At 42.1% G+C, this 12,108-nt stretch overlaps 1 protein-coding gene across 2 annotated transcripts in view; it reads left to right on the forward strand.

The window, feature by feature from the left end:
- The window catches only part of LOC132590572 (alpha-(1,6)-fucosyltransferase), a 407,107-nt gene that overhangs the window by 267,473 nt on the left and 127,526 nt on the right, over positions 1-12,108 (forward strand). For both annotated transcript variants that reach the window (XM_060263510.1, XM_060263509.1), the window contains one exon: positions 6,237-6,474. In XM_060263510.1, the coding sequence (XP_060119493.1) occupies positions 6,237-6,474 (238 nt within the window). The remainder of the gene's footprint in view (positions 1-6,236; positions 6,475-12,108) is intronic.

A 12,108-nucleotide genomic window follows, 5' to 3' on the forward strand; every position in this document is an offset into this window, starting at 1 on the left:
GGAAATCCTATACCTCTACTTCTTCCACTCCCTCTTTGCTTACCATTGCCATCATCTTCAATCATCTGGGTGGCTGTGGAGGAGAGGCTTGAACCAGAAAATGCTTCCTGCATTCTTTTTTCTCCGAAGAGACTTGTTGCTGCTGCATGTCTTCTGATGGGAAGTTGAAAGTAGCTTTCAGTTATTACAAGAGATACTTTGGATTCTGTTTCTGTGGGTATTCTGCTGTGATCAGATATCTGTTCTGATTTTTTTCTAATTTTTTTGTAAACCTGCTTTTAAAGGATATTTAACAGTATAAATTGGACAAAACTCTGTAGGCCAGCTGTCAAAACTGCAAGTAACCTTGCCAGTCCTGGAGGAGTAAAACTGCTTATATGATGAGGTTTTTATATTCGCATACATGCTTGTATGTATATATTCTGCCTTTCGCCAAAGATCCAAAGTGAATAATAAAGTAGCTGCAGACAAACAGAATGCAATAAAATCATGAAAATACAAAAATGTCTACAAATAAATAGACCTAAATTAAAAGTTATTTTACGACCTTTTTAATGCTCTCAACATAACTAGGAAAAGTTGTAATCTCAGTTAAAAGTGCTCAAACAGAATGGTCTTGCATCTGCCTTTGAAACTGGCAGTGATGATGCTCTCTCCAGAGATTATGTCTGGAAGGCCATTATTAGTGCAGTATCAGAGAAGCTCCCAGATTGAGCAGAAGAGGAGAGAGAAACAGATTTGTAAGAAGGAGCAGGAGGCTGGGTAGTGCTGTGGTGCTAAGAACTGATGGATTACACACACATACACACAACACACAAACACACACCGTGAGATAGCAGCAGCACTGGAAGTTAGGTAGTGCCACATAATTGTGGCATTATTGGGACTTTGATGCTATCTGTTTTTTAGGAATTTGATGTTTTATTCTTTTATGTTGGTTTTAATCTACGTTTGTATGTATCTGATGTAAACCACCCTGAGCCCAATTATTGGGCAGCCAAAATCAAATTAATAACAACAACAACAGCAATAATGATGGTCTCTTCCTTTCACTCTGCCACCTTTGGGGAAGGCAGGGCCAGGGAGCTAGGGGAGGACTCCTTGCCCAGAGTTTTTCACTCTCAGTCCACCCCTGCTCACAGGATTGTTCCGAGGATAAACTGGAAGACAAGAAAATGATCTAAGCTGCTTTGGGCCTCTTTTGTGGAGAAAGGTGGGGTATAAATGACGCAAATAAATATATGTGAAGATAAAAGGTAGGTTGGTTGGTGGGCCAGAAGGAGAAAAGGAGGGTGAGGATTTGGGAATTGCCAGGTGGAATAACATATGTTGGATGAGAGTTCTACAGATACTGTGGATCACAAAAAAGGCAAATGGGTTCTAGATAAAATCAAGCCTGACTCTTTCTAGAAGCTAGAATGACTAAACTGAACTAACATATTTTGATTATCAGGGCCAGCGCGTGGGAGTAGGCAAACTAGGCAAATGCGTAGGGTGCCAGCTCCCAGCGTGGGTGGGCACCCCCTCCCCACTTGCGCCATCCCCGAGTCCCTGAGTCTCTGCAGCCCCCACCAAACTTGGTGAGCACTGCAGAGGGAAACTCACCAGGATTTTTTCTTGGCTTTAAGGGGTCCCCTGACCCCTTAAAGCCATGAAAAAATGGGGCTTTTCCTCTGCAGTGCCCACCGAACTCAGCAAGTGCTGCAGAGGGAAACTGACTGGGTTTTTTCTTGGCTTTTATGGATCAGAGGAGCCAGTTTGGTGTAGTGGTTAAGTGCGTGGACTCTTATCTGGAAGAACCTGGTTTGATTCCCCACTCCTCCACTTGCACCTGCTGGAATGGCCTTGGGTTAGCCATAGCTCTGGCAGAGGTTGTCCTTGAAAGGGCAACTGCTGTGAGAGCCCTCTCCAGCCCCACCCACCTCACAGGGTATCTATTGTGGGGGGAGAAGATACAGGAGATTGTAAGCCGCTCTGAGTGAGAAGGGTGGGGTATAAATCTGCAATTCTTCTTCTTAAAGCCAAGAAAAAACGGGGCTTTTCCGCTCCAGCGCCTGCTGAACTCAGCAAGCACTGCAGGGGGAAACTGACTGGGTTTTTTTCTTGGTTTTAAGGGGTCAGAGGAGCTCCACTGACCCCTCAAAGCCAAAAAATTGGGGCTTCCCCTCTCCAGTGCCTGCCGAGCGCTTGGTATGATGTTATCATGCCGTGCGCAAAGTGCACGTGCAAAATCTACTTTGGAGGGGGGCGTGTGTTGGGGTTCTGCCTTGGGTGACAGAACTCCATGCTCCGGGCCTGTTAATCATATGAGAATGCAAGAGTCATTGGAAAAGACAGTGACACTAGGAAAAGTTGAAGGCAACAAGAAAAGAGGAAGACCCATCATTATATGGACTGTCATAAAATGTCATTGTCCTCAAGACCTGAGCAAGGCTGTTAATGATATTTTAGAGAACATTAATTCATAGGATTGTCATGAGGAGTGAAAGAGGAAATAGTGTGGGGGGGAGGTGAAAGGGGGGGAGATGAGGTGAGTTCTTGACAGTTACCCAGTGTCCAGCTGGACTCAACCTGGTAACTGGCTCTTTGGAACTTAACTGAGGCTGCCAAGGGTGAGGAAGGAGGGCAAACTAAAGGGGGTGGTTGAAAGTAGGTTGGCTGGTAGGTGGGAAGGAGAGAAGGAAGCAGGAAAAATAGGCTATGGAAGCTTTCTGAGAAGGACAAGAAGAAGTAATGGGGGAGGGAAAATAAGATGCCCCCACAAATTCTTGCAGGTTCCAGTTTGTATAGGTATATTGTCCAAGAGGCAGCAGGTTTTACAAACCAACGCAAATCAGACTACAAGTAACTCTCTTATTTCTTCTCTGTGTTTTTATCTTGTTCTCCTTAAAGGCATGCACAGGGTCATTCTGCTTTATTACACCAGCTGTTTGTGGTTGGTTAGGTTGAGAGGTGGTGACTAGCCTGGCCTCAGGCAGACTTTGAGTGTACCATAGTTGCAAGGTTAAAGGCTGAACTTTGTGACTGAGTGGGAATTTTGAACACAGGTCTCCCTGGAAAAGCTGCCGTATTAATATTATATTATAATTTTATGAATTCTGAGTTATAATTTTATGAATTCTCATATACCATAGATTCCAGTTGTCCATAGATTCCAGTGATAAGATGTGATAAACAGCTAATGCTTAAAGTTCAATTGCTTTATCTTGAAGCATCTTTTAAAATCTCATCAATTGCACATGTTGCTTTAAAGTATTCTTCAGTATGTTTGTCTTGCCAAATTCTTTACCTTGTCATTTTATTCATAGTCTTAGTTTTATTTATATTCCACATTGGTGTAGGTAAAGGCTCAACTAATTACAAGTGCCAGGTTTCCATGGCACAAAGAAATTTCATTGCGGTGCCTAGTATTTTCAGCAGTGATTATATTGTAGTGTTTCTTGGCAATCCTCAGTAATACAAAATGTATCATTTTACATCAGTATGTTTTGTCGTATAATATATATTTATGGACATTATTGTCATTGCTTGTTTATACAGTATTTTTACACTTAAATTCAATAACAGAGGATAAATTAATTACTTAACCTTTTGATGCTGGCTTCCATATTCAATTAAAAGAAGCTTTTTAAAGCAACATTGACATTATGAGAAAATTAGAAATCAGGTGTTAAGGTTAGAGTTAGTTTTTTCTTGTGATGATGACAGTGCATACGTATTTATGTACTACAATACTTTTGTTTTGGCTTCAATAACATTACAAGAAACTGGGAAGAGTTTAGAATTTGGTTTTGTTGTAGTAATCACTAGAGATGTGAATACTCAAGAAAAATGGACAATTCAAGGGGGGGGGATTTTTCCTGCATTTTTCCAAGGGCATTTTTTTCATTTTTGCTGATAGAAAAATTGATAAGCTTTGGGAACTACTGAAAAAATTTCTTTGAATTATTTTTCTATTTTGAAATGCTTTGCAAGAAAGGGATTTTTGCTCACTGAAAATTTATAATATGAAAGTTTTTTTTTAAATGAAAGTTGATCTAAAGTTAATACTTCCTAAGTTTACTTTAGACATATTTTCAAGGATATGTTTGTTGGTTAAATGCGGATAAGGTTGGCAACAGTTTACATGTTTTAATATATTTAATTGTAACATAATTCAGCATTTTTAGTGTTATAAGACTGAACTTGATATTCAGATAGTCTGGTGGTCCTATCTTTTGTGACTTTTGCTACAGTTTTTTTTCAATATCCCACTTTTATTTTGTTTCTGCATTTCATGAGGCAAAATTAATATACATGAGCTAACATGGGATATAGCAGTTTGCAGCTCTCTCATATTGGTTATATTTGCAATTTGGGCCAGGCCTGGCAGCAACTACTACTAGAAGACAAAAGTATTTATAATTCTAAATTGCATAAATATACAAACTAGTACAATTTTATATTCTAAGTACCAGCTTGCTGGGGGGGGGGGGAAGTGTAGATGACTGAGGAAGGCAATGACACACCACCCCATAAAAAGTCTGCCATGAAAATGTTGTGAAAGCAACCCAGAGTCAGAAATGACTGGTGCTTGAACAGGGAACTACCTTCACATTTACCTTAAATTATTAATGTATATGATAAAGCAGTAAAATAAGTTTTGTACTGTATACATTTAAATTTCTCCTCAAATTTCTCCCCCTGCCAAAACACGGTGGGAGGGGAATCTTTTTTAAAATGTGGCTTTAAACTTTCCACAAGTTTTACATCTCTCTCAGTAACAAGAAAATAAGGACATTGTATGTTCTAACAATGAAGTCTTACGACGAATCTCTCTACTAATCTAAAAAAACCCAGATTTGCAGAAAAAAATCTGAGATCTGGACAAAAATAAACTTTTTTTTTAAAAAAAAAAACCCAACTGATAAAAGGAGTACCTGTAGCTGTAAGAAACAAAAACTCTCTGTGACTTTTGCTAAACAATCAGACATTCTAGGCTTGGTTTTTGTCAGTAAAAGGCAAGGATGCATGGCTTTTTCCAGGGCTGCTTTGGCCTTTGATCCCGGACTGTTTTGGTTATTTGACCAGGCCTGGCAGCAACTACTAGTCTGTCTACTTGGTTTTCATGATTTCCCTAGTCATGTCTGCTTACTACTGTTCAACAACAGCATATAAGTGAAGGTGTAGTATAAATGAAGAAAATAAATAAAGCTGAAAATAGGAGACAGATAAAAGGTAGCTTGGTGAAAGGCTGAAGAGAGACTGAGGCAGGGATCGAGGGGATGATATAGGTGTTGTCAGGAGGAGGGAAAAAGGAAATAATGTGACAAGAGGGATACAGTGGAAAGTAATGTTTCCCCTCACAAGTCCTTGAGGGTTCCCTACCATGCAAGCGGACCTGGCACAGCAGCTGGTTTCACACAATTGGGCTACAGTTTTCCTAGATAGAGGTTGCAGGACGAAGCTGAAGATGGTTTGGTTGCTGAGTAGGAAGAAGAGAAGGAAGCTGAAAACGGGGAGAGGCTGTGGGTGTTGCTAGGAAAGGGAAAGAGGAAGGGAGGAAGAAATTAAGTGCCCCCACAAGTCCCTGGGTGTTCCCACTTGTTAAATATAAAATCCTGAATGCTGAACATTTATGTGTGTCCTTTATTTTAGGGATGCGCCAAGAGTCAAAGAAAACTTGTTAAGGCCTGGTACAGGAAGTAAGAGTTTGCTTTGTTTTATAGATGAACTAGTGGATTTACTTATTTTGTTGCATTTATATCCCACTTTTATAGTATTCCCAAGATCTCTCCCATCCATGTACTATACTATTTTAGCTTAACTCCAGCAAGGCTGCCGTATCATGGGCCCATCAACCATACACAGGAGGCTGGGAGAGAAGGAAATAGTTATGCAAAATGAACTATCAATAGTTCAGCAAAGTGAACTATCAATTTTGAAATGTAGTTAGCTGAAATAAAGAACATTCCAACACAGTCAAATCAGTGTTGGTAGGATTTTTCTGACCAAACATTCTGAAAAATTCAGAAGTAAAAGAGTAATTTTAAAGTGTTAAAACATTTTTTTTTACTTTAGGTTAGTAAAAAATTTACACTAGCCTTTGTTTTTACTGCCAGTTTTCACTGAGCGGAAGGTTGCTCCCTCTTTTGCATATTTATCATCAAATGTCTTTATAGTTGATGAGACTACTTATTTTTTAATGTGAGGAATACTTACATCTGTTGTCTTCATGTCTACTTTATTGTTTATAGAACCCCAAGGATTGCAGCAAAGCCAAGAAACTAGTCTGTAATATCAACAAAGGTTGTGGTTATGGTTGCCAACTTCATCACGTAGTCTACTGTTTCATGATTGCATATGGTACTCAAAGGACGTTAATTTTGGAGTCTCAAAATTGGCGTTATGCTACTGGAGGTTGGGAGACTGTTTTTAGACCAGTGAGTGAAACGTGCACTGACAGATCAGGAAGTACTACTGGGCACTGGTCAGGTAAGTCTCAATAAATGATACAGATGCTTTTTGTCAGTATTGTACAGTAAACACTGGGACACTATGTGCCTTTCCCTTTGTGGGGTGGGAAGCAGCAAATATTTGAGTATTTTTTTTGTTAATTCTTTATTCTATAGGAAAAATATTTTGAATATAATATATTTATGTAGTTTGAGCTCTGCATCTTCTTCACTTTGAATCAGTTGTTCAGGTACTTCATATTAGATTTTCAGAGAAGCAATGTGAGATTATGCTTCTGGTATTTTCTGTTGGGAGAAATGCTTTAAGTGTATGACTAATAGCCTGTGAAATCAGACATGTAGTCTAGCATTTTAATATCAAATGCCCGAGAGTCTAATAAATGAAGCACTGTGAAGATAGCACTGGCATCTCTGAAGCAGGGCTGCATGTTCCCTGCTTGTTCCCTGCCCCACACAAGCTCAAGAGCCAAGAACGAGACCAGAACCAGGCTAATGCGGAATCTCTCTCTCTCTCTGTAGCAAGGCAAAATGTTCATACCTTTAATGAAACTTTGTTGATCTTTGTAGTTCTCCTGCGCAATCAAAGGAACTAGACAAAGGAAGCTCTTCCTCTTTCCCTTCTGCCCCAATAGAAGAGGAGGGAGAGGAGCCTCAGCCAATAGAAGAGAGGCGACTTAGCTCAGTAGCTCTGCTGTGTGATTGAGAGAGCCTGGCAAAGCAAGCTCTCCCTCCCCCCTTCCTCCCCAAGGAAGGAGTCTCAGCCAATGGAGAAAAAAGAGACTTTGCTCTGTAGCTCCTGTGTGATTGAGCAATCCTGTCAAAGCAAGCTGGGATGCCAAAGGAAGCAAAGGAGGAATAAGGAAGCAGACAACAGTGAGTTTCTCACAGGCCTGATAGGAGCCCTCTGGACTGGATCTACATGTTCTTTGAGGGGGGGGGGGCAAAATTAAAAAATGACGCCCCCTTATGGGCCATTCTGTCTTATGGTCCCATAGAATACACTGGATTCCATACCCAAAATGGCGCCCCCCCCTCTGTCGGTGCCCGGGGCAAGCACCTCACTCTACCCCCCTCCCCCAGATCTGGCCCTGATATATAGATGTTTCTGTGGAGAGTGTTACTGGATTCACACACTTAGAACTCTAGCTCTGTCAGGACTTAATCTGAATGTGCAATTGTCTTCCTTTCTGTAACCATATTTTATTCATGTCTATTCTGTGGTTTTTATTGTATCTAAGTACCTGGACATTATCCTCTTAAGTGATCTTAGTTTGGACGTACAGGTGCATGTTATTAGTGAATTGTATTGTCTATAAGGTTGATTGATGTATTGTGACTTTAGACCTGTAGTGACCTAAAGAGTCAGTTAAAAACTCAAGACAAGTACTGGTGTTTCAAAATAAGGGGTTTGGGTACTGGAAAGATTATACTAGCCTTCTAGAAACCAAAAGAGTAAAAGAATACTCAAAGAAAGTGTATTGCAGTGTTTGGGGGAAACACTAGTACAGAAGCCTCTCAACATAAAAAAATTAAGTCACTGTGATAAGTTTAAGAAACTCTTATTAGCCTGAAACATAAAAACTAAAGTCTGTGCATGTTACTGATTTTATCTCAGAGTTATCCATGTTACCTTACCTCATAAATTTTCACCCTGACTCCACCTGACCTTTCCCTTCTATGTTGAATGAAATACTATGTTGAATATAAAAACTTTACATTTTCAGTGGTTTGAGTTAAAGGGAACTCCCATTTCTTCCCTCAGGTTCCTGGATTGAACCAATAGCCAAAATATCATACTGTGACAGGGTGGGACAGCCAGAATTCTTCAGAAAAGAAGAAAACAGACAACTGGGATGGCTCAGTCAGTAAAGGGAAAGAAAAATGGAGGGGAAATCTTGTTTCTGAAGGAGGGAAGTGGACAGGGTATCATAATGTGAATGGAGGATGACCACATTAGACAACTCTCCTATCAGCAGTATTTACACCATAGTATTCAGCTCTTATTCTGAGTTTAACTAAGTAGATGAATTTGAATTTTGGCCTGACATGGTGAGATTGACTTAATAAGATAAATAGTCTTTGAAACCTGAATTATTTTTTATTGTTGTATTTACATTTTGAGATTCAGTTTGTTTAGATTCAGCTGAAACGTATTCAACTGCTTGTAGGAGTCATCATTACCGGTAACTATATGGTACCCACCACCTCATGTTGTGCTGGACTTATCTGTATTTTCTGAAAATTCATTCAACTATTCTTGCTGTGTATCTAATACACAAGTACGATCCTTCTGCCACTGTGAATCAAATTATGGTACATATTTCTGCAAAGGCTGGGGAAATACCAAGTTTATAGAGAAACAGAGCTTTTTTAAATTGAGAACTACCCCAAAAGATGTTTGTGCAGACATTGTAAGAAAAAAACTTCAGATGTCTGTAATGACTCCCAGTTGTTCCTGATAATAGCAAATATAAGAAGTCAAATGGGTGGAAAGGAGAAGGGAGAGGATGGAGAAGAGAAACCATGGTGCTTGTAAAGGGGAGGAAAGGAGGGAGAAACAAATATGTGTGCATGGCCAGAGTGGGAAAAGAGGAATGTGGGGATTGGGCAAGGGGATATGGAGGAAGAGCAAATGGGAAGGAATTTTGAGGAGCGAGGAATCAGAGACAGAACAGATGGAAGAAGGAAAGAGTCCGGGCGGGCAAGTAGAGACAGAGCTCTAGAGGAGAGAACAGCGGCCAGTGGAGTGATGGAGGGAATAGGATTGCTCTTCTCCTGTGAATTCTTGTGGGTCTCATGTGTATGTGCAGGAGTTTGACAGAAATTTTGGGATTGCTCAACAGTAGGCTAATAGTGATTAGATAGTGTATATAGCCAGAACACATGGCTTGTTTTAAGCCTGTCATGGGGGGTTCTGCATTGCAGTGGTTCTCCTCCTACTTGGAGGGTCACCTCCGGAAGGTGGTGCTTGGGAAATATTGTTCAGCCTGTGGATTCTCCAGCATCGAGTTTCTCAGTGGTCTGTTCTGTTCCTCATGCTATTTAAGATCTATATGAAACCACTTATTGGGGTCAGCTGGAGTTTTGGAGTGTGTTGCCTCAGTATGCTGATAACACAAAGCTCTGTTTCTCCTTTTCATCGTTGGAAGGTGAAACTGGATTTTTAAAACCAGTGTCTAGATATGAGAATGAACTGGATGAGGGCTAACAAACTGCAACTCAATCCAGACAAGACTGAAATGCTGTTGGTGGGTGATTCCCTTGACTGGATGAGGCTGTACTTTAAGGAGCAGGTTTTCTGCTTGAGGGTGCTCTTTGATCCATCTCTGTCACTTGAGGCTCAGGTGGCATCAGTGGCTCAGAGTTCTTTCTACCAGCTTTGGCTGGTGGCCCAGTTGCACTCCTATCTGGACAGGGATAGCCAGACTTCCTTAATTTAGGCTCTGGTAATTTTCAGACGAGATTACTGCAGTATATGGGGCTGCCCTTGAAGACAGTTCAGAAGCTGTAGCCAGTACAGAATGTGGCAGCTAGATTAATAATTGGGACCCAGATAGCTGAACGTATAAGGCCAGTTCTGGCCTGCCTGCATCAGTTGCCTGTTTGTTTTCAATCCCAAATCAAGGTGATGGTCCTAATCTAAAAAGCTCTACCTGTCTTGGGACCACAATAGCTGTTAGGAGCTCCTCTTCCAACCCCAATCTACTCCCAACCCCACTATGCTCAACCCCTGGGACCTTCTTTCAGGTGCCAATCCCTTGAGAGACTCAAAGGGTGGCAACTAGGGAAAGGGCCTTTTCAGTGGTGGAACCCTGTCTTTGGAACAACCTCTCGGCTGCAGCCCACTTGACGCCAAATTTGCCATCTTTTGGGTGCCAGATCAAGATAGCCCTCTTTGTGAAGGCTTTAAAGATCTCCCTGGTTATGCACTGGTCCAATACGATTAGCCAGGTGGGTTTTTTTTACTTTGGGTCAGATCTTTTGGGTCAAGTGTATTGTTCTTTAATGTTTTAATGCACATCTCACAGAGAACTGAGAGGAGCAGAACAGAGCAGAGCAGCTCTGATAGCTGAGACAGCTGGAGAAGTTGCTGAGAATTTCTGAGTTTTGAAAGACTTCATTCAGAGGTTTGTGGGGCTGCCTAAAATTCTGAGTTGTGATAGCTGGGGAACTGCTCTTTGTTTGGTCTTTGTTTGGTTGAGTGGGCTTAAAGATGAAAGAGACTGAGAGTGATTGAGAGTGATTGCTGCTGATTGCTTAGGAGTGCCTCTGCTCCACCCTCTTTGCATTTTAAGCTGCACCTTGCCAAAGGCTGAGCACATCTCAGAGGTCTGAGAGGAGCAGAACAGAGCAGAGCAGCTCTGATAGCTGAGACAGCTGGAGAAGTTGCTGAGAATTTCTGAGTTTTGAAAGACTTCATTCTGAGGTTTGTGGGGCTGCCTAAAATTCTGAGTTGTGATAGCTGGGGAACTGCTCTTTGTTTTGTCGTTTGCTCTTTGTTTGGTTGAGTGGGCTAAAGGTGAAAGCGATTGAGAGTGATTGCTGCTGATTGCTTAGGAGTGCCTCTGCTCCATCCTCTTCGCATTTTAAGGTGTGCCTTGCCAAAGGGCGAGAGCTAAAGTGCTCTTGGCCTGTGGCTCTTTGCCTAGGGGCTCCCTAAGGACCAGGAATCCAGATCCCTGATTTCCTTGTTCTCCCAATAAGGTAAGTTGACCTTTCAGAAGGGGAGCCACTTAAACAAACAGCATTTAAGGAATGAGTTCATACCCTTGAGGCCGAGGTGACTGCCCTGGAGAAGCAGAGACGGTCAGTTAGGCACTTGGGGAAGACTCTCGGGGGCATATTAGATGAGCCCCGCTCTGAACGTAGCAGCCCCGCTGCTGCCAGAGAGCGTGAGAGTCGAGAGGGAACAGGGCACCGTGCTGAGGATAAGGGGAATGCACCCTCAGAAGAGACCTCTTCTTCGGTTGGTGAGCGGGAATCCTTTTGTGCCAAGGAACCATCCCTGGTCAGGGGGAGGGGGGGGTTGGTAGTTGGTGATTCGATCCTTAGGCAAGTAAACAGCTGGGTGGCGAAACTGCGTACTGACCGTATGGTGACTTGCCTGCCTGGTGCGAAGGTAGCAGACATTACACGTGTAGTAGATAGGCTGATAGACAGTGCTGGGGAGGAGCCTGTGGTCGTGGTGCATGTTGGCACCAATGATGTGGGGAAATGCAGTCATGAGGGGCTGGAGGAAAAATTTAGGCTGCTAGGCGGGAGACTTAAGGCCAGGACCTCCAAGGTAGCCTTCTCAGAAGTGCTACCTGTTCCACGTGCAGGGCAGGAGAGATAGGCACAAATTAGAAGTCTCAATGTGTGGATGAGACGATGGTGTAAGAAGGAAGGGTTTAAGTTTGTTAGGCACTGGGATGCTTTCTCGAACAAGCGGGAGCTGTACAAAAGAGACGGTCTCCACTTGTCCCCGGATGGAACCAGGCTGCTGGTGCTTAAAATCAAAAAGGTGGCAGAGCAGTTTTTAAACTAAATCTTGGGGGAAAGCCAACAGGAGATGAAATGTCTCTGGTTCGGGAGGACTCGTCTCAAAGAGATGAAGGGTTAGCTGCTATTTTTTTACCGGGTAACAGATCAGAGTTGTCCACTGTGATGGTGA

This window comes from Heteronotia binoei, unplaced genomic scaffold (assembly GCF_032191835.1).
Source record: "Heteronotia binoei isolate CCM8104 ecotype False Entrance Well unplaced genomic scaffold, APGP_CSIRO_Hbin_v1 ptg000314l, whole genome shotgun sequence".
Lineage (NCBI taxonomy): Eukaryota > Metazoa > Chordata > Lepidosauria > Squamata > Gekkonidae > Heteronotia > Heteronotia binoei.